The 22,904-nt window shown below is 36.5% G+C and overlaps 1 protein-coding gene across 17 annotated transcripts in view; it reads right to left on the bottom strand.

Moving 5' to 3' along the window:
- Window positions 1-22,904, bottom strand: part of RIMS2 (regulating synaptic membrane exocytosis 2) — a 434,744-nt gene that overhangs the window by 196,360 nt on the left and 215,480 nt on the right. For 13 of the 17 annotated variants that reach the window (XM_085221536.1, XM_085221537.1, XM_085221538.1 and 10 more), the window contains 4 exons: window positions 5,778-5,986; window positions 4,144-4,263; window positions 3,167-3,266; window positions 911-1,034 (listed from right to left, as the gene is read on the bottom strand). In XM_085221536.1, the coding sequence (XP_085077662.1) occupies window positions 911-1,034; window positions 3,167-3,266; window positions 4,144-4,263; window positions 5,778-5,986 (553 nt within the window). Of the gene's footprint in view, window positions 1-910; window positions 1,035-3,166; window positions 3,267-4,143; window positions 4,264-5,777; window positions 5,987-6,111; window positions 6,180-22,904 lie in introns of all 17 variants that reach the window. The other 4 variants (XM_085221552.1, XM_085221546.1, XM_085221549.1 and 1 more) reach the window with 1 other exon arrangement.

Genomic DNA, 22,904 nt, shown 5'->3' with positions numbered 1-22,904 from the left:
TTGCATATATAATAATCAGCTCACATAGATTTAACAACAATACCATCCATTTACAGTTTTTGGAGACTCTTTTACATCTACTGCAAAAAGAGAGTGGAAACCAACTGCGTAACTTTTTTTAGCCCCAATCTGGCTCATGTCGTCACACTACATAGCAGGTAGTTAATGCTGAATAGGGCATCTCAAGAGCCCACATCAACTTCTTTCAGGAATTATAGACGAGCTGCTATAGTGAGAGGAACTGGAGCACATGGTAACATCATCAATAAAAGACACGATGCTAAGGAAGGTAAATGACAGGCAGGAAACAGAAAAGTACTGAAAGAATGCATGAAGTTTCACATGATTAAGAGAATGAACAAAGAAAAAAGAATGGAATATTTTCAAGATGAGAGCAGATCCTTGAAACTTGGCTATAAACATCTGTCTGGGAAATGATGAAAGATCTTACATTTATACGAAAACAGTGTGAATCTTCCTCTTCTCTGGCAGTATTTTTCTAGCAATATAATCTATTAGCATTACCATTATAACTCCCAAGTTACAAAAAGTTTTTATAGATAAGTTAAGGAGATACACCTTTTCCCCTGAAAAGTTTGCAGTTCAGTATACGTGCAGGAGATAACTTCTCATTTCACTGACGAAATAAAGTAATTTTTGTTACTATCTAGTTTGTTTAAAAGTATCAAATGAAATTAGCATCCTAAACATATTGCATCTTTGAGTTAAATACATCCAGATACTATGCCTTATAGCTGAATTCATAACAACCTTCACATATGAAGGTAAGAAAATGTTACATACAGTTTTACTGTTTTCAGTATTTAAAACTCTGATATGCTGTGCACTAAAATTCAGCAATTTTTTTTTTAATCATATTTAGTACAAAAAAAATAGCAAAATTACTTACCCAATTGGTCTTGAAACAACAAGCTCCACTTGTGGCTCAGGTTTGGACTCTAAAATGATGTTATATACCTCCTCAAAGGTAGCTCCTTGTAGTAACCTTCCATTCCATTCTAGCACTTCATCACCTATAATTTCAGTAATAGCAATCTGCTTATGAAGTCTGCTGTACACTGTACTTAAAATGACAATTTAAACCACTGTATTGTCAGTTTGCTGAATTGTGAAACCTGTGTTCTCAAAAAGTTCAGTCCTTCATTTAAGAAAATCCTAATGAAGGTCTTCTGCAGCATGCTCTGAATGCATAAATTTCAGTGAAACAGCAGTCTCATCACTAAGATCTCTACTGAATTAGATACAGCTCTTACTTGTGTTAGTAGTTGTGATTCAAAACAAACCTCAAGATGCTGTTTAGAAAATGCAGATCTTCAAACAGCATATCTCACCAACTTACTATTTTGAAGATTCATCTACATCTAGAGGTTTAGTATTTAGGGTTCAAATGGTTCTTCAGTTAACATCAATATTTCTTGCACATATCCAGTGCAGCAATCCATGGTTTGCATGTTGGGATAGGCCCAGATCTTAAGAGTTTCTTAGTCATTTGTGACTGCTTGGGTTAGGTCCAAATAAAATATACTCTATAAGATGACGGGGCAGGACGTCAGTAGAATATTGAGTATGAAAATGTGAACAAAACATGAAAACATGATTTTCAACAACATGAATGTATTTCACAAAAATAGTAATATCAATAATGTAGTAACTGAATGTCTAGTTGATTTCTGTGTAAGGACAAGCCTGGATGTGTAAAAAACAAGCCTGGTTAACACCCTGAGAGACAATTACAATTGATGTCTCTATCGCTTTAGGAAGAGTCCAGATCAATGCCTGAGAAAGGGTCAATCAAGACACTTCTCAAGGAAAGCAATCACTGGGCTCTGGCTTAAACACTTAAAGCAGTCTTCCTGTGCCAACTTCTAGTGTACAAAATGATGATGTAAATTCATCTGAACTTGTTCCATGAGATGGTGTCATAGAAATGCCAGTGCTTGTTCATTCCCTCCTAGTTCTGTTGCTGCTTTACTTAGTAATGAGGACTCATAGCTTCTTTTAGGAAGTCTGTCAGACTTGTTTCATTTCATATATGCTGAGTCCAAGTCTACATCCAACTCTGTTACCTTTGAGACTTGGAAATACTGCATGATTATAGCCACCCCAAAACTCATGCTATGACAATCTGCAGTGAAAGTGATTTTTTCCTTGAAAACAAAATAACAAAAATGATCCAAAGGATGAAACCAAACCCCTGTGAGGACGGGTTGAAAGAGCTGGGAGAAGAGAAGGCCTGATAGCAACATTTTAATATCTAGAAGGGGTTTATAAGAAAAAAGGGAACAGACTCTTTAGCAGGGTCTGTTGCAGGAGGACATGGGGAAATGGTTTCCAACTAAAAGAGGGGAGATTTAGTTTGGATATAAGAAAAAAAATGTCTACACTAAGGGTAGTGATGCACTGGAACCATTTGCCCAGAAAGTTCTGTACATGGAGACATTCAACACCAAGCTGGTCTGGGTTCTGAGCAATCTGATCAAGCTGTAGGTGTCCCTGCTCATCGCAGGGGAGTTGGACTAGACTACCTTTACAGGTCCCTTCCAATTCAAATGATTCTATGATTATTCTATGAATAATCATTGGAGGAGGCCTGGTGTCACCTGTTCGGTTTAGCTGTTGTGCAGCGTCTCAGCCTATTCTGAGACTGGAGCCAACTACTCAGATACTACAGGGGCTGCAGTGGGGTAATAGCTTGCTCTGTCTTCCACTGCTGCTGCTTCCTTTCTACACCACATGGAGCGCCCCTACAGGCAGGTCTGGTGCTAGATCCAGGATTGGTGATCTGCCTCCCCTCTTTTATTTTTCTCTTTTTCATTTTTCTCTTACAGTTTTTAAGTAATGCAAGGTTTACTTGAATTTTCTATAAAGTCGCACAGCTTAGGTAGATATAATTGCTGGGCGAATGCATTAGGGATACATTTTTTTATAGACATCTCCTAGTTGATGTTTTATCCTCTTATGTACAGACCTTGAACGTTGTTTCAGCTTAATCTAACCGGGGAGGATTTGTGAATCACAGATGGGACGTAACATTCTGCAGAAGTTCATCACAGCTATTCAATATAATTTCACTTCTAATTAAGCCCACTTTCTTGTCACCTTTACAAAAGCAGCTCCGTATTATAGAGCTACAGCAGATACGTACCTGGTCTAAGATGGCCCACGGTATCAGCTAAGCTTCCTTTTTTAACTTTGGTGATAAATGCACAGAGTCGACCTGATTCAGTCATCTTTCCTCCTACTACCTGTTTCAAAGAGGAATTATTTTCATAGCATAAGAATTACTTTAAATTACTTAAACGTTCTGGCAAACAAAAACAGAATTCAAGGAATTCTTTGGTGTTCAGGTGACCAAGGTAAGGCAGACACTTGAAAAAAACACAAAAAGTGTAAAGACAATGCAGAAAGTTAAGTTTTTCAAACTTCCACTGTATTGTAGATTTGACCCCCAAAAGTACAGCATTGGATATTAGACTGCTCACTTCAACATTTTTTAGATGTAAGTAGTTATATTAATGTAACAGAATCCATGATATTCACACAAAGCATTAAATACATTTAATAAGCAAACAAATCCTCTTTGCGATGATAAGATATAGATAGTAAATAATTTTCAGTCTTGTGCATTTAAAATGTAGCATACCAATTAATCAGAGGAGAATAATCAAGAAATAGTTGCTTTTTTCCTAGTAGCAGATTTTGCTCTGAAGTGTCATTAACCTCCAAATGTTGCTCAAGTCATAAAAAAAGATGATTTATTTTCCACATTCCTCCCATCTTTTGGGAACAGAAGTTATACCACGGTGCAGTGCTCAGCTCAAGACTGAACGGAGCTTGGTCTGCTCAGCAAGGATGCAATTCGTGCATTTTGCAGAACAGCCATTCTCAAGAAACTTGTGAAAACATGTTTAGTCTTAACAAAATATAATTTTTGAGACTGTCAGAGACCCTGTAAAAATCCTCTTGGTAACTAAATGTATAATGTCTTTATATGGTATTTTTAAGAATAAGAGGAAGTAGATATCTGTTTAGATACACTATGTATTATGAGAATACTTACATTATAAAGGTAGATAGTTTAACTGAGATTTGTAAGTCACTGCAAAATTATTAATTACCAACCTTCAATCCAAGCATTGCTCCTGAGTCTCTCGGCACACTTCCATCTTTTAGCCGCTTATTTAATAAAATCCGACCAATGAGACGGTCTCCATCTTTGGACGGTTGCCAAGTTACTGGATGCTATCATGTGGTTTTAAAGAACACAGTCAATATGATTTAAAGAAAAATATTTCAGTAAAAACTTTCATTTCCCAATATTTTAAAACCATAGTGAAAGTTTTATGATTACACTAATATTAAATCTATCAGAATGATAGAAAATTGTGCTGGTGAAGATTTATTTGGATATACAGTCCATCAAAATGTCTTTCTAATGTCTAAGAACGTTAGTAACTTTCCTAAATCCAATTTCTAAATATCGGTACTGATCTTTGCATCTTGATGAATAGACAGATATAGGTAACTATACAGTTATCTATCCTCAGTAACAGTTCCACCAGAGTACTGTCAAAAACAACTGTAGAGGTCAATATTAGAAGTAATATTGAAAAAGCACGTTTTAGTTGAAACGGAAACTTGACTTGAGACATAATTTCTCCTTTTTCTCCTATTCTAAACATGCCAGTTTTCTATAAGACAAACTTCTGCAATGTTTTACTTTCTGTCAGTACTAGTATATTAAAAGTTATAGAATATTTTTAAAGGGATGGTCTTTGCTCTCATTTAAATGTAATGAATGTTTCTTTGAATAATTATTTCACATACAGAACATAGTTACAGTCCAGATGTTATTATTCCTGGAATTATATAACGGTTTGGGTCGGAAGGGACCTTTAAGATCATTTAGTTCCAACCCCTTGCTATAGGCAGAGACAACTCCCTCTAGATCAGGTTGCTCAAAGCCCCATCCAGCCTGGTCTTGAATGCTTCCAGGGAGTAGGTTTTATTCCATTGCCATACACAGACATAGTTATACAAATTGTTGTATGTTGGTGCAATTACTAAAATTTTAAATAACATTTTAATTTTGTGTAATCATAGCACTTTTTCACAGATAAATACTACTTTCATGCTCTATTTCATGCAAGATTAGCAGGCACGGACAAATTTGCTTCCATTACAAGTAGTAACTCTAAAATGATGGATCATAATATCTACCAAACAAAAAGCAAAAATAAAAATCACCAAAGCAGATAGTAAAGCCTTTAATTCTGCACAATACTGCACAAAAAAATGGCATGGCAACAAAACAAAAGAACAATCATGACAGTGAAAGGGAAAAAAGAAAAACAACTTTGCTGTGCAGAGAAACCCAATTTTCTCCTTTTAATCTGGGACTTAAACTATTAATTTAATTTCAGTCCCAGGAGTTTGAATGCAGTAAATCAAATAAGCCAATCAGTAGAATCCTTATTGTTAATTACTTTACACTTAAAGGTAATACCATGATAGGATATTATGCAACCATAAGAACAATGTTCCTTTGTGCCTCATTTTTTTTTCTTTGGCTGCCAAACAGTAAAAGCTGCAAGCATGCAGAGATTTTTCATTTGTTTTTCTTTTCTGCACCTTAAGAAATGCTACATTGTCTCTAGAAACATCCTGTCTTCTATTTTATGTGCTATTTTAATGAGTGACAGAGAGCAAACAAAGACCAAGAGCAGGTTAAAATGCAGGCTCCATAATCTCAGTACCTTCTCGCTATGGCTATGCTCCTCGTTTAGAGTTGTGCTACTACACGTATCTACCCCAGAGTCTTTTATCTGAGGCTCAGACCATTCCAAGTCCTCTTCGAAAGACTGGTCACCAAAGCACACCATTCTCTTTTGTCTCTCGGATAAGGTGTTAGAATCCAACACAACTGCCTGCTCACTAGTTTTTCTTTTTCCCCTTTGACTGTCCCCTATAGATGTTAGATAAAAAAAAAAAAAAAGGATACAAAAAAGAAAAACATGCAAAGGTGTAAATAAAACAAAGGAAACGTGAAATGATAAAGGAAACTAAGTGGTAAGGCTCCACATGTCTCACCAAAGACATTGGGGATGCCTCACTGCTATGCCAAGACGTATGGTCCAACCAGTTGTAATCCATGTCTCCTGCGAGAATCAGACAGACAAGATAGTGCAATAAAGGAAAAGTGAAAGAAAGGACAGACAAAGATACAGTAAAATTGTTAAGGCTTCTGGTTATCCTGTCTGATTTGTAACCTTTGCTAGCAGCACTTGCAAGGCACTTCCAAGAAAAAGTCAAGACAGTAACAACAGAGCACATGGAATATGAAATACAGTGAGGAAAGAGATATGTTTGTGTGTGTCTGTGTGTGCATACAGTTATATACAGTGTAAAGCATCACTGATTCACAGTTTTTAACTGTTTCTATAAAATTAACTGCAGTAAATGAAATGAAAGGGCAAATCTCACTGTATTCATAATTTCCAAAAAGGAAAGCATCTGATTATGGAATCGGTTCTCATCGTAACCCAGAGAAATGAGTCTCGTGTCCTGTATGAAGCAACTGACGTCTTTGCCTTCCAACACAAACTCGTGGTTTTTTTGATCACTTCAATAATATACTTGAACAGTACTATGCTATTTTCAGCTGTACTGTAGAAGACAATTTTAGAGAGGTTAAATGATCTGTTAAAATATGACAGATTGATAAGGAAAACAAATATACAAAATATCTTTGGAATAGAAAGCATATAGCATTGAAATACCCAGATAAATGTCTACTGGTTAAATATCAGGGAGAATCTAATAAGGTAATTTTTAACTCAGAAAAAAGGTGTAGCGTTCTGATACACAGATATAAATATATATATTACAGAATCAGAATCTAACCTGTATGGCAGAAAGATGACAGGAAGGAAAGTCTGAAGCACAGTTTTAAAGAAAAGGTCTAAAAACGGCTGTCCACAGAACTGAGGTGTGATTCGTATCTTTTAATAAAACGCTCTCATCTGTGTAGGTGCCCACACATATTATTACTGTTCCTTTCTCTTGTGTATATATATATAAAATATTATTAATACATGCTACATGACATATTTTGTTACTGTATGCTTTGGACGATTTTGATATTATTTTATGTATGACAAAATGTTAGCTTTTCTACTGAAATTCAAAACCAAAAAAGTACAAAACCAGTGTAGTTCCATTCTTAGTAGAGACCACTAATGATACTTTCCTATTTCCATTACTTCAGAACCTGTTTTGACATTGCTCAACCTCTTCTTCTGAAAGTACACCAATACTTCTCTGAAACAATTAATTGGTCTAATTACAGGTGGAATGCTAGTCTAGAAAACCTTACAGAAAGAAGGCACAGAATACAGTTCCATTAAACTAAGTTTTAAAAACACAACGCATGCTACAGAAAAGTAAGATAGTCTCCTTAGAAGAGATTATTATGCGCAATGAGCAAATGATCTTTTTCACTTGTTTGTTTCTAATACATACAGTATGTCATGTTGAACCAAAATTAAGCATTGTCTTCATTTTAAAGAAAGACACACATTGAATAATAGTTTTCATTTTAAATAAGCACTTTTAGTTTGAACTTGCCCCAAACACTTTGCAGAAAGATGAAGCATGTTGCATATCCTTAGATGTCATAAAAGAAATGGAGAGCGACCTCATGAAAACACTACAAAGTTTTAACTGAAATAGTGAATGGGCTTTCTATAAATGCATGAACTGTATTTTTTGATTCATTGGAGGAAAGGTAATACATTAAAATGGGAGATTATGATCAAAACTGACTTCTCTTTATGACAGTTCTGACTACTAATATTCTGACTACATTATGGACAAAATTGTGCATGTCCTGTTAAGGAGAAAAGAAACATTCTTAAATAGTTTAAAATAACTATATTTTGCAAAAGATACTGCTGCCAAGGAATTTTCAAAGCTGTCCAACCTTCAACTGCAAAATCATTGCTTCAGAAAAACTGAGTGAAAATTATCAGTCAACTCATGAAGATATATGTTTTAATGGATTAATATACATTGAGATATCTGGAAGACAGCAGGAGTTCCAGTTTACACATTTTCTATTATATAAATCCTGTTTTTTAAATATATTTTGAAATTAATCTTCACCAGATCACAGTGTGGCTGAATCTGGCAAAGTCTTCTGTGTCCCTCTGGCACACCTCTGCTAGAGCAGGGGGCCCAGGCCCATGGCCAGGCAGCTTCTGAACATCCCCAAGGAGGAGACCCCACAGCTTCTGGGCAACCTGTGCCAGTGCTCCGGCACCGCACAGCACAGCAGTGCTGCCTGGTGCTCAGAGGGAGCCCCTGTGCTCCAGCTGATGCCCATGGCCTCCTGTCCTGGCACTGGGCATCACTGAACTGAGCCTGGCTCCATTCTCTTTTCACCTTCCCTTCACATACTCATGGACACTGATAAGATCCTCCTGAGCTTCCACTTCTCAGTGGAGAGCAGTTCCAGCTCTCTTCCCCAGCACCTTCATCACCCTCATGTCCCTGCACTGGACTTTCTCCATATATCTACATCTCCCTTGTACTGGTCAGAGGATTCCAAGAGCAGCCTCACTGATGAACACTAGAGGGATAATGGAATTTTAAATGAGAAAAATTAATCTTATTACACTATGACTCTCATGACTACATGAGTGGCACGTGAGTCCATACTGTTTCTTCCTTACGGTTATTTTCTGTGTTGTTATTACAACTTCACTTCCTCAAACCAAAGTCTGACAAAAAAGCTGTAATTTGGTTCCCCGTAATTTGCTACATAATTCCAGGAGCAGACAACTGAAATAAAATGGGCTAAGTAGAACAGTTAAAACAGATCATTCTTACTAATTCTAATTCCTGGCTATTTCCAAGAAATTGTATTTTCATTGAAATGACTGTACTTAAAGGAAGGTATCTATTGTCAAGAATTAAGAATCTACTGCTGCAAATTACTGGCCATGTTTCAAGGTTTTAAAATTCTCAGCCACAACAGTGATGATTAATTGCATTCCAAAACAAGTCAAGAGAAAGGAATCCAAAGGTACAGATATTACATCCTTGCTGTCCTGCAGTGAACATAGCACTTTATCCACTCTTCAGGAAATTCTTCTGTATTCTGTATGTTTGCACATACATTATGCATAGCAATTGAGAAGGCTTTGCCAGTTCTCCTATTCATTCTTCTCCCCATATAAGCTATTTGCTTCTGCATGAACTTGTCAAGTGCTACATCTCCCATCAGACTTAACTTTCACTTTTGTGTCTGTGTACAAAATAGAGAATAACTTTTTTTTTTTTTTTAACAAGGAAATAAGTTACTGAAAAGTTGAGATCTCTGGTATGTATTCATCATAAAAACATTCCCAGATTTCATATACCTTAATTAATAAAAATCATCCAGTCTTTACTTGCAATTTGTATGCCCATGATATGTGTATACAGGCAAATACTCAAGGACAGAAATCAAGTAGGTCACTCTGAAAGTAATGCCTCCTATTTCCATGAAAATTACAACAGATACAAAGAACACAATAGCACTATTTGACAAAGCGAATTCTCAGCTATGAAATAGCCTTTCATCACAGTCACAGTCACCACCATTAGCTGTGCATTTTTGCCAGCAGTGGAGAAGAGCCTGCATGCCACACTCATAAACAAACTCATCAGTAACCCACTGTCACTGTTACCACTGCTGAAATGCACCACCCATTAGCACACTGCGTTCACATCCACTGTTTGGTCTCCATCAACATTCAGCAAGCATCAATGAATGTCAATATGTGCAGTCTTTTCTTCACAGAGGAATTCAATTCCATACCTTTGCTTCATGCACACTTCCATGTCAGATACCATTTTGTCAGACTGCCCCTCTGCTGCTATCACACAGCAACAACATGTAACAGGATACTGCTGGGAAGGTTCATCTTCTACTGCCATACCAACAACATCTGCCTCTGACACTGTGGGCCAATGTAATAAAATAGGAAGCATTACTAAGAAAGCTTAAGTAGCTTTCCAGCAAGTGTACATTACTACAGTGGATATGTTTATATGTATATAGGTTCATTTTATAGGTCTTTACATGAGCAAACGTTGAGCCATATAGGGTTCTAACAATCTGACCTCTTCACACCCACACTAGAAACACCCACGCTCTTTCAATTAGAGATATAATTTATTTTTTTCTTTTTAACTAAAGCTATCCAAAATAGAAATCTACATGCATTAATGCATATGAATATGCTTGATTGATAACTAAATTTTCTAAAGACTTCCCATTCATGCAGTAAAAATAAAACAATTATTTTCCCACAAAGTTCTAATTTCCCTTCACTTCCAAGAATAATAAAAAAGAGCTTCCCAGAGTAAGTCCTTTTCCATCCTATTTCACAACTTTTTAAAGGGAGTTCCCAAATATCAACTCTAGACACCTCCAATTCTTCTTTTAAGTCAAGACATAAAAAGTTGACTTTCTCTTTTGCTCTGCTGTCCTGCAATAAATGTCAATTCTTCTAAAATTAAAATGGTAAGAAAATGAACAGCAATTTCATACTGTTTTATTCATATATGTATTCTTTTTTCCACTAGAATATGTACCTACAGGTTTGGAAAAAAACTGTCAAAGAAATTGCAAATGGTAAAGCCCTTGCAGGTAGTCTAGATTTCATCCTTAATACTGCATTAAGAGTCATCTAAATGATAGATTATAAATTTTATAAAAACAAATAAATGCAATCCAAATTGTATTAATGAATCTAATTTATCTAATAAAATATATTTCTAGAAGCCTAGTAGTGATTTATATTTCTATGAGACCCATATTGCTTATTACAGTCACATTTTCTTGGAGTAAGATGAACGATCTGATAAACTGATTGGAGATCAGCTTTTCAGAGCATGTCCTATGAACATTAAAATCTTGACTGGGTAAAAGTTTTCAGATCCAGTAAAATTTGAAGTAATAAATGTAAGATGTAATGTATGTTACTTGCTTCTCTACAAGAAAAACGATTAAACCATAATCATCTCATAACAAACACAATGAATCTTTAATTCTGTTTGCCAAAATGTGCAGCAGAAGTGAGAAAAAACATAATTTACTTGATAAGCTACAGTATCAAAGCCATTTAATTTTAAGGAAAGCACGGTACAGTCATAGCTCATGTCATTGTAGCAGCATTCAGATGCTTCCTGAGTTCAGCAGTGCAGCTGGGTACAGGAATGGACGTGTGTGAGCTCTGCCCTTACTATGGCCAGTGAACTTTGAATGGGCATGGGGAGCTCGCATGGACAAACCAGTGACCTGGCCTTTCTGTACAAATGGATTAAGCCTTGTAAGCTTACAGATTGTTAGGATATTTTGCTCTCACTGACTTTAGCCTCTTTAGCCAAAACCAAGCAGCCAGGGGAAAAGCTTTCCTTCTTCCATATTTCTACAGAAGATCCCACAGCAATGGGAACTTCCCATAGCAGTAGGAACCTTGAATGTGTAGTTAAAATGGAGATCAACTGGTGTACACTGAAGTTTGTATGGCCAAGAAGAAAAGACATAAAAGAAAAGCTGTAAGGTAGATCCTGAAAAGCAGAGAGCTCTGTCCCACAGAGCAGGCAAGAGAGTAAATGTGGCTGGGCACATACATAGTGCCCATAGGTGGCCTGAGAGCACTGTCTAGAGACACTGTCCCAGGAAAAACTTCCCTGGTATACAGAGCAAGGGTAGATAACGTTTGATAAAAATGTGTACATGTGCTGTCGTGCAGCAGCAGAAGAATGTCTTCCACGATGAATTTCTGAAAACATCCCTTACAACACAAATGCTGCCAAACCATTAAGTATTGCAATTCTACATTTCTGCATAACACAGAAACATATACTTTCCACCAAAAGAAACACTTTCTGAAGACATTCCCTGACAATATGCTTACTGATTTTTTTTTTAATAGCTTTAGCAGGATTCTTCACGGGTCATTCATTAGGAATTCAGAAATCTCTTGATTTCTCCCTTTTCTTGAAGTGAATCTACTGGTAAGTGAGAGGTGTCATTAAGAATGAAGACACTGGTTTACCTTCACAGAAAATGCAGCCCTGTTTTCAAACAGTACTAATACTGCTCAACAGAAAAGATATTAGCCTTAATGGAAAGGATTACCTAATGTAAAGGGTGAAAGGGTTGCAGCATGACTGCTGAGAGAAATGTACTTACTGAAACTATTTTCTTAAGTATGTTTTGCCAGAAGGATTTAATTTATGAGAAGGGCTTTCTTCCCAATTAGGTTTTCTAAAACACATCTAGGTTTAATCTATCCATCAAGTCCATTTTTATAAAGGTCTTGAAATAAATGGGAACAAAGCATATCAACATGGCATACACATTTATATGGCAGACTGTCTGCTTTCTGTAGAAAGCTTCTGCCTAGTAAAACCAGTGGGATGGAGCATAAAAAAAAAAAAAAAAAAAAAAAAAAAACGGGGAATAGAGTTTCTTAATGAAAGTTCACACTTGACTCCCACTGCTGGAAGACATGTCACCAGCCACAGCACAGTGCCATGCAATAGATGCCCTCACACACATCCATCACCTCTGCCACACAACCCAGCGTGCTGGAACTCACACTACTGGTCACCAAGAAAAAGGACTGCTGTTATCAAGAAGTCACAGATATTTTTCCCTGGGGAGCCTACCCGCCACTGGCAGTTGCTATCGACTTAGTACTCAAGATTCTCAAATGTTCCCTGCTTGATTTCTAACAAAGACAGTGAAAACTGGAAGTAATGAAGTCTGGGACCCTATGGATGTACCTCCTGTGTCAGTGACTTTAAGACTTTTGTCTTACGAAGGTGTTAAGTCCAAATGATGTTTCTGACCATAATTAAGTCATTTTCACTTCCCTGCTTCCTTCTCCTTTCTCTTTAGGAAGCCTTTGAGCTTATGCCAAAGTATTTCCAAGATAAGAAAATTCCTTCAGCAGAATGCAAAGGAAGATGCTTTGGAAAGCTTAGAGAAGACAGCATTTCTAGAAGTAACCTGAAGTATCCAAAAGAAATTCATCACTATTTTACTGTCATTAAGCCTAAATTTTCGATCTCTTCTTACAGGACATGCTTTTTTCCATTTTCTGCCCTGTTTACATCCACAAAGACCATATTTATATTCATGGGCTGATCCTGCACATCTGCCTTGCCTATCTGTCTTAGTCATGTATCACCCCCACCCAATCTTCTAACTGACAGCTTCATTACGAGTGCAATTCCTTGCACTGGCTTTGAACTACTATCAGCAATAACATCTTACCAAACCTAAATGAGAATACCCTTAAAACAAACACTATTAGTAATGCAGGGCAGAATAAAAGTAGTAATACCATTACTCTATCCCAGATCTGGCCTTTGGTTCAGCAGCTCTGCCCTCTGTACCATGGGAAAGACATTCCTGCTGCCTGGAAACAGGCAGCCTAGTTCCTATGCTAAATAAGCCTACCTCTTCTCACAGACCTGCCTGCTGAAAGTTAATGAGCTCTTGGATGCAACACACATAGAAATTAACTGCTGTCTACCAGGTGACAAAAAACCATGCTTCTGAACTTGCTGGCTCAGAAGAATAGATCACTTTGGGAAACAACTGCTAGGGATGGACAGCTTCATACAAGCACAGAAGATCCAGTGGATCTGGGGTGTGCTGGAATTGCAGCACAGCTGGGAACTGCACGTACTCAATGAATTCTTTCCTCAGACTTTGAAAATATTTCAGGCAAACACACCTGTCATGCTGCCAACAGCAAGGCAACAGTGAAACCTGCTAAGCCAGCTGGAAAGTAGCATTACAGCAACCTGGAAAGGAATCCAGCTCATTACTGGAGAGCTACAGAACTTGTGAGAAACAGCTGCATTGTTTAAGAAAACACTTCTGGGTTTTATGTGCTTATGATACCAACTTTTTGTTAATTTTTTTTTTTTTTCCCACTACCATTTCAATTTACACTCATCAAAGGAGGCTTGGATAAATTTAAGAAATAAGTAGCTTCAGAAAACTTATTTAGCAATAGGAAACATCTTCACTTTGTGTTGGCTTGCCCTATATCCAGATTTTCTAAAATAAACACTCTTTTTACATCCTACAGTTATCACTTGGCAAAACGATGTCTGACAGACTACTGGAGTAGCTCCAGTGAGACTGCCTGGCATCTGGAAGTCTCAGGGGCACAGCATTTACTGCATATGAGCTGAATACTAAATGTAAACTTATTTCTTCTTGGACAGTTTGGACAGGCATATGAGCTTGAGACCATTGTAAGGCAGTGTTTAACCAGGTGCACATTTTAAATTCTTCAGAAATAAACATCTACTGACAGAGTACACACAGTATCCATCAATGGTTTCTTCATATAATAAGCTTGAGGCTACTAGAATAGCAGGAGCCAATGCAAATAAGAAAAACATATTTTTCAACATGTGTACATATATAAACGAAGATCCCTCTAATACTTATTAGTCAGTAAAAATAACAGAAAACTATTCTGTGCACTTTTTATTTTTGAGCTTTACAGAGACATCAAGCTTTCAAACTTCAATGTCAGTGTTAATTATAGAAAATAACCGTAAGCCACTGAATCCATATATCCTAATTACTAAGCAAAACTCATAGTTACCAAGTAAAGGCCAGCAAACTCTGTATCACAACAGAAAGCGAGGGAATGGATTCTTTATGAAATGTGACATCGAATTCACAAACAATACCATAAACACAGCATGTCACTTGTACTCGTGGCAAAGCTGTATTCATTTCATCAGGAAAACAATCCCTCATAAGTAAAACTGGAATATGGACATGCCAGGAATGAAAGGAAGATCATCTTAGCTCAGTTTTAAAGAAATAAATATATTAATTCATGCTAGCAGCCTATATTTTTATCTCCAAAGTCATAAAGAGTTAACACTAATGAAAGGAGACACTGCCAACATCAAGATGCCTCTTACCATAGACACATCATTATCTAGAATCAATTTCCATCAGCAACCTAACAGCCTCCCATATATTAACATTGAGGATCAGCCAGTTGTTCCATTGATCACATCTTTTTCCTTTCTCTCCATTTATTCCAGTCAGAGCCAATGATACCTTGCTACTAAATTGTGATACCGATAAATACTTGTCCTGTGATTTCAATAGGAGATAACCAATGATCAAAGAACCAGTGATCTGTGTATGTAATAAAATAATAACGTAGAGAAGCGTAGTAATAATACAGTGTTTGAAAAATAGAAATAATTCAAATTTTGAAGAGAAACAATTTTATAAAATAATCAAATCCTCATCTCAGTTCCTGTTGATCAGTGCCTTTTTCTGTTCCATTATTCGGTTTTGTCTGGGAGGGAAGAAATGCCCCACTTTTACCATTCACGTAGCTGCTCTCCCATAAGGACAGTGGAGGGAAAGAGTGAGAAGGAAGAGGCCAAGTTCACATTTTTGTGTGCAGTATTCCCAGTAACTTATAGAAAGCTCTTATTGGGCATAGCAATGGACACTAAACTCATTCTAAATGTCTTAATCGCTGATGAAGAAACACAGATTTTAGAAGAGAAATAAGAATAACCTTAAAAAGAAAAATTATGGTGCTCCATATGTGAACAACTAGGCATTAAAAAACAAATGCACCACTGAAGAGCCAAGATAACTTATTTTTTGTCTGTAATTCTCAATTTGTATTATGCAGAAAGGCATTGGCAAAATTTAAAATTCTACCTAACAAGCAAGAGAGAAATGCAACTACTGTGCTTTACATCCCTGGTGTAACATTAAACTGTTCTCTCTACAGCTGCCTGGAAGGAGGCTGCAGAGAGGAGGTGATGGCCTCCTTTCTCAGGTGACAAGAGACTGGTCATGAGACAATGGCCTCAAGCTGCACTGGGAAGATTTAGAGTGGGTATCAGTAACAATTTCTTCATGGAAAAGATGGTTAGGCATTGGGACAGGCTGATGGGTGGTGAAGTCCCCATCCCTGGAGTATTTAAGATATGTGTGGACTGGCAGTGAGGGAGATGGATAATGGTGGATGGATAGATGTTTAGAGTCAAGGTAGATGGTTGGACCTGATCTTAAAGTTCTTTTCTAACCTGAAAGATTCTATGACTCACAACAGCATTTCAATACCAATCACAGCAATTCCTTCCTTTAAAACTGATGTAACATTTCAAATGCAGCATACAAATTACAGCCTTCCTGATGGTGAAAACAAATATAATTTTTAATTAACTCAAGCTGCCAGCTTCTGAAAGCCGCAGCAAACATGCCATAGACTCACTTCACTGTTGAAATGATTTGGTTTGAGAAACAAGAACTAATTCACAGCAGTAAATGCAAAGCATCTCATCCATCTCTGGCAGCACACGTGTCATGAACTGTCTAGAAACATGTAACGTAACTGCTGATCCTGCAAGCAGGAATGGCAGCAAAAAAAAAAAAACACAGTGTAAAAGGGTTTTTCATCACCTTGACACCACAATAAAAGCCTCTGTAAAGTAGTAATTGGATCATTAATTATTGATCTCCTTTTAATTGTTGCCATGAGGAAAGTAATTTGGTGTATAAAGAAAACATCTGTTGCTTTAAGTTTGGTTTAACAAGTTATTTTTGTCAAACCCTTTCTTTCAAGGAAATTAATTAACTACTGAAGAAGAACAGTAAACCTAAAAATTCAATGGATTCCAGAAATAACAACCATAATAAGCTAATTTAGCTGCACACTTTCTATGTACAGGCTTGACAGTATGCCAAAATTAGCAAAATTAGCTAAGCTTGATGGTATCTTGCACCTGGTTTAACATATAAATGTGCTCCAAAAAAAAAAAAAAAAAAAAATTGTTTGTCTTTTAAGACAAGCTTTGTAACACAAACTTTTATTTTTACATGCATACACGTGCACGTACGAACATTGATATACCTGCTATACTTCGAGGAAGGTCAGGTTGCAAATATTCAGAGTAAGAATGATCTGAGGCTTCGTTTGCCATGAAGCTTAATTTCCTATACAAATGTATTAATGTGTAACCATGAACAATGCAGTGGTGAGCTTCTCCACTTCCCCAACACACAGGGTGTAGATTAAATAAGTAACCAGTCAATATTTCTGTTTCTTCAACTAATGTCCCCTTTCACTAGTCACTGAACATAATCTAAATAAAACATTGTCTCTTGACACTCTCTTGGTGTTCTCAGAATATGCCAGTTCTGCACAAGTCAGAGTTAAACTCAAGGAATTTTTCTTTATAGCCAGTCTATATAAAGAAATGAGGTGAATGTTGCAATTAACCTCTTCTAAAATGAGTTGTTGACATAAGGAAACAAAAGCAGAAAATATCAAATATCCCAAACAGTTTTCAGTGCCAAACTTGGGAAATACAGGACTTGAATTTTCTTCAAGAACTTCAAGGCATGTGGGACTGCCTTTTCCTGGCTTTACATACACATTAAATGACAAGAAGTTAGAAAAAAAATCTGCTTTCCAAAAAAGCATTTTATATTATTATTTGATTAAAACCAAAATTGTGTTACTCCCCAAGTCTGCCCAGTACTGCCCATGTATAAATAAACAAACTGGATGGAGATGTTCTTTGCAGAGGAACTGTACAATGATATTCTTCAAAGAAAACCGGTATGATCAGTAAAATATTGTGTAGATACAAGTGCAAGATTGTTAAAGTTTTATATATATATATATATATATGAATATACCTATATTCATATTCCAGAATTAATTTTGAATCCTAATGATAAAAGGTAGATTTCTTAATTGCAATTTTCTGTGTCTTCATCGTTTCAGAAGCATGCAGAACAATGGAAGAAGCCTACACAAATGAAGAGTTGGTTGATGCTAGCTCTGTAATTATTTCATTTAGCTGAATACATAAATAAGCATGTTGCTCAGGGACCTTTCCACAGTCAACAAGAACCACTCCCATAATTACAGCCTTCATGGTAGCTGAAGCCATAATAAAGGTTACATAAGCAATTTAATCTCAGTCTCCTATTTTTATTATGACTATTATCTAAAAATATATCTAAGGCTCTAGAGTTTCTAGAGTAAGTTTGAGCAAAAGGTCAGTATTTTTCACTTTTTACAGAAAATTCCCACACATCCTCTACTTTTTTAAATTTATAGAAAGTTGAGATGAAAGGAGGAAAAAAAAAGCCATGTTATTTAGTGCTGTAAAAACAACAGGAAATTCTACCTCAAAAATTGGACCACGTCCTACATCACAGAAACTCTTATTGCACAAAATGGTCCTTGAGCTGGTGTAACTTCCCTAGCCCATACCACAGGTGGCTTTGAGAGGCAGGCAAACAGTTAGGTGAGCCAGAGCAGAAAGTGCCTGTTTCTGATATAAACACCAATATAACTGCACCAAATTACCTTTTTTTCATAACAAATACGTCATGTACAACAGAGAAAATTATTTGCAAAATCCACCAAGTGACTTCAGATAAAATTCTGTAATGAACTTGTGATGCAGCCACTTTCTAAACACCTTCTCCTCATTCAATTGCTCATTTTCTTGGATGTACACCTTACTAGCAACACAATCAATCCAGATTAACATAGCTTTCCAAATTTAAGGCTTTTCCCATTCAGCTTGTTACTCTTCAAGACAGTTTTATCTTCATAACGTAACATATTAAACATAAACATTTTTTCTTTTTTTTTATTTTTTCATATTACAAGTATCAGAAAACTATTTATATTCATCTCCAGGGGATGCCTCTGATTGAAATGTTACTATTATAGAATAAATCTGTGCTGCCTCATATGGGAAATGAGAGGTAGGAAGGGCAGAGGCTGCTGCCCTTCCTCATCAGCCAACTTGACATTTCTGCACAGAGCTCAGATGTGGAAAAAAGTATTATGGGATCCAGCTGGCATAGGTGCCATCACAACAACCTTAACAGATATGGCCAACTGACTCATAAGCAATGAAAGGATCATTCCCCTCTTTTAAAGCTGACAGAGAGCACTTGGAAATGCACCCATTAGTCCCTTGAAAGACTGCTGAGCAAATTTTTCTTGAATCTCCCCCAAATGCTTGTCTTTTCTGCCTGTGTCTGCCCTACACAATCAAATACTACAGAGCACCTCTGCTGTGCTGAGAACAGCAGTCCTTGCCCAAATACAAGGTTTTATACAACGGCAACCTCAAATAAGGTATAAGCTAATTAACTTAGAATATTTAGAATTCTTCTTACCTGAGCATCATTGGAAAAAAACATTTGGAGTAATATCTTAAAGAATTTGTTTTACTGTGGTTAGAACTAATTAGTTGTTTGTTTGTTTTTGCTTGCAATTATGCAAGATAATTTGGAAAGTTTCTGTCTTTTAAAAGGAAGAAAAATAGCTTAAAAGATAATCTTGACTAGTAATATTGTAAACATAATGACAAAGCTACACAATTTACACCTATTATTACACATTTCATACTGGACTGTGATTTGTAATTTGCATTTTTAGCACTAATTTCTTGAAATAAAGAAATACCAGTGGTGTCTGCAAATGTGGGATTGGCTGTTTTCAAAGCTGTTGTAAACAACACAAGCAGTTAATGACTTTTTAGGGTGACATTGCTGTTGCTGCATATTTTTTTTTAGATCATCCCCTGTCAAATTCAATAGAGAACTGGCAAGTATGACATGCTTTGGGAATAACAACTTTGGCAAACTACACATCTCAACTGAAACAGCTTTTAATTTTAACTGCCTCTTTGCTACTGTTCAGTATCTTTTACTTAGCTGTTTCCAAGTGGGACTGTAAACAGAAACATAGCTTGCATTTCCATTTCAGATGTGACTGTTTTAAGACCAGTTTCCTATAATCTTACTTTTCCTTGTTTGTACAACATCTTTATTTATTTTATAAGCAAAGTATAATAAGCAACGTGTTCTTTTAGTAAAGTCAGAAGCAAGAAGGATTGATTGATATCACAAATATACCTTACTCCCTTTCAGGCATTGGAGCGTCCCAATCAGGGACAAGCGAAAAAAATTTCTGCTCTTTTTTCCTAATTCTGAACTGCTTAATAGGAGTTTGCCTGTTCTTAGAGGGAACAGAAGTTCAGCTTTCATACTAATTCTGCGCCGCTGCCCTAAACAAGATGGGGGAATCTTTCAAGGCAACATATTACTGTGGGCCATGAGTTACAAGTTACCAATCTGTGGTGCAAAGGAAGACCAAGGTGACCAGTGACCTCATTGTGACAGCCTGGTATGCTGAGGAATGGGAGCAATCCCATCTGTCAGAGGCATAACAAAACCGCAGACTCTGCAAGATTCATGCACTTTTTAGTTTCTCTGTAAGCTGTCTATTCTTGTAAAGAATTGTTCAGAACAGTTGTGTAACCAGCAAACCAGGTATGTGGGATGTCAAGACTCTGCAGTCTCCGGGAGACCCAGCAGGCAGAGACAGGCAAGTCCCAGCCTAATAACTGCACGCTCCGACAGATGTTCCAATGGGAGACCTTAGTCCCTGTTCCTAGGTTTCACCTTTTACGAAGTCTTAATTACTTAAGCAGCCAGAAGAGATAAGACACAAAAAGAATAGATTTAAGAGAGCTCTGGACATAGGAAAAGGGGTGTGAAGTCAACATAAAGGAATGAATAAATCTTAATAAGAGAGAGTCAAATAGGCATCACAGTTCAGGGATCCAAAAGATTTTGACTTCTGCAAAATTTGTTATGACCCAGTGTGAAGGAAAGAAAGAAGAGAAGCACCCAGAATACACAGAAAGAACCCTGGCAGCAGGAGGTAACTGAACTGAATGCAGGAAAAAATAGATGTACGCTTTGTTTAAATGCTTCGTGTCTCAGTGGAAGAACTCACTTCAACCAAAATTTTGGCAAGAGACCTCCCCAACTGAAATCTAACGAGTATAATCAATGTGAATCTTCACTTGTTCCCACAGCACTAATGAGCAGCGAGCCTGAAATACAAGGAACCTGAATGCTAAGCTTTGCTCTGACAGTGACCCACTGATTTCCAGTTGGTAAAATTGAGATACTAAGGCTTTCTTCCACCTAAAAGGATGTATGTATGAATGCAAGCTACTCAAAACCACTGTGATGAGCATCAGCAAAGGGTCATGAAAAAAAGGACAGCTTCAATCATCCAAGCTCTTTAAAAAGAACAAGAAGAATAAATATCAGTCTCATTTCTTCACATAACAACCATTCCCTACAGCGAAAAAGGCAGATGATGCTGAAGAACTGAGAATAAAGTAATTCAATTACAGATTTTAGTACAAAGAAAATATTTCAGGAATCAAAACTACAGCTCTGGAACAGAGCAATGTTGTGTGCAGACAGCAGTTGCAGGGAAGAAGTGATCAGGACTGGGCTCTGATGTTGTGCACAAAGGTGCAGCTATCTTCACAAAGCTGAACACACATTGCTGAGACTCCCTGGATTGATAAGCAGGAGCTTATTTTGTCACACTGAATATAATTCAAGAGTGACCTCGATGCTTCACACGAGCACTATTTTACAAAGCTCCTACTTACAGTTCTTATTTGCTTTAGATTTAAATTACATTCTAGCAGGATAATTAGGAAAGCAGAAAGAAATGTCATCAAAACTTATCTAGTTTAATTATTTTACCCTTGCCAGAAGAAGGGATTTAAATTAAATTATTCAATCAATGTGTTAATAATAATAATAAAAAAAAAGTACTTATAGCAGTGATATTTGGGAGTAAGAATATGTATTTCTAACTCAATTTGGACATTATTAATTTCAATATTCAAAAATGTTGATTATACCTTAAGATACTGTGTTCTACCTAACAACACCAGAATGCTGGTCTCAGTCTATGCTTGAAATTAGCCAGAACGTTGTCAGCTGGCATTGCAGATATGAATGTAAGCAAGAATCTAGTCAGCATTTCTCAAATTACATTCATAGGGTATTTTTCAACTTTTGGCTTAGGAAAATACTTGGGTTTGCTGTATATAAATACATCCCTTTTAAATGCATATGTTGATAGTTGGGGTTTTTTTGGATGTTTTACTAACATCACAGAAATAAGGATCATATAGACAGTATCATCATTAACTAAATTAAATTAATTAAATACACAAAATATATTCTTGGACACATTTTTGTTGCATAGAGAGGAAAAATACATTCCTTCCTATGTATACAAAGCCCTCACTTTGGAGATTATAAAATATTATAAAAATCATTATACCTCACTTTCATCTGTCAAGACTAGTTATTTTTGTAGTTAAAAAAAATATGCCTCGGGTGACTAACGTCACACGGGTTATTCTGAGATGAAATGTGTGAAGTAGCATTGTTACAAAAGCCTTATGTTAATATTCACAAACATTTTGGTCTTTTCGTAAGCAGCTAGTGCTGCACTTAACGGAAGCATTCCAGAAGTTACTTGTCAAAAAGTTCTGTTTACAATAAAAAGATATAATTTCTTTCAGATATTGAGTACTTTATTGCACTGCTTATCAAGTGTATTTTTATTATTTGGCTATTCCACGTAAGTCCTCAGTCTGTTTCTCAATAGCACTATCTGAAAAACCTGCACTGTATTGTGCAGCCTATGGACAACATAACACAGTGGATCAGCAGAGATGATGTTCCTTGTCAGGTTTGTGATTACTATCATCATCTGACAATCAAAAAAAGTACTACTCTCTTTCAAAAGTTATTCCTAGAAACTTATTTCATACATTTGGTGTAATTAGATTAGATTCTATTACCAGCTACCAGGAGAATACGGGGTACGTTAGAGTTATAAACCAGTTAACTGAATTCCTAGATTTGATCATGCATTAACATGAAATTTACT

The sequence above is a fragment of the Meleagris gallopavo genome, chromosome 3, assembly GCF_905368555.1.
Source record: "Meleagris gallopavo chromosome 3, MGAL_WU_HG_1.1, whole genome shotgun sequence".
Taxonomy (NCBI): Eukaryota; Metazoa; Chordata; class Aves; order Galliformes; family Phasianidae; genus Meleagris; species Meleagris gallopavo.
This window is presented reverse-complemented; position numbering and strand designations above follow the sequence as displayed.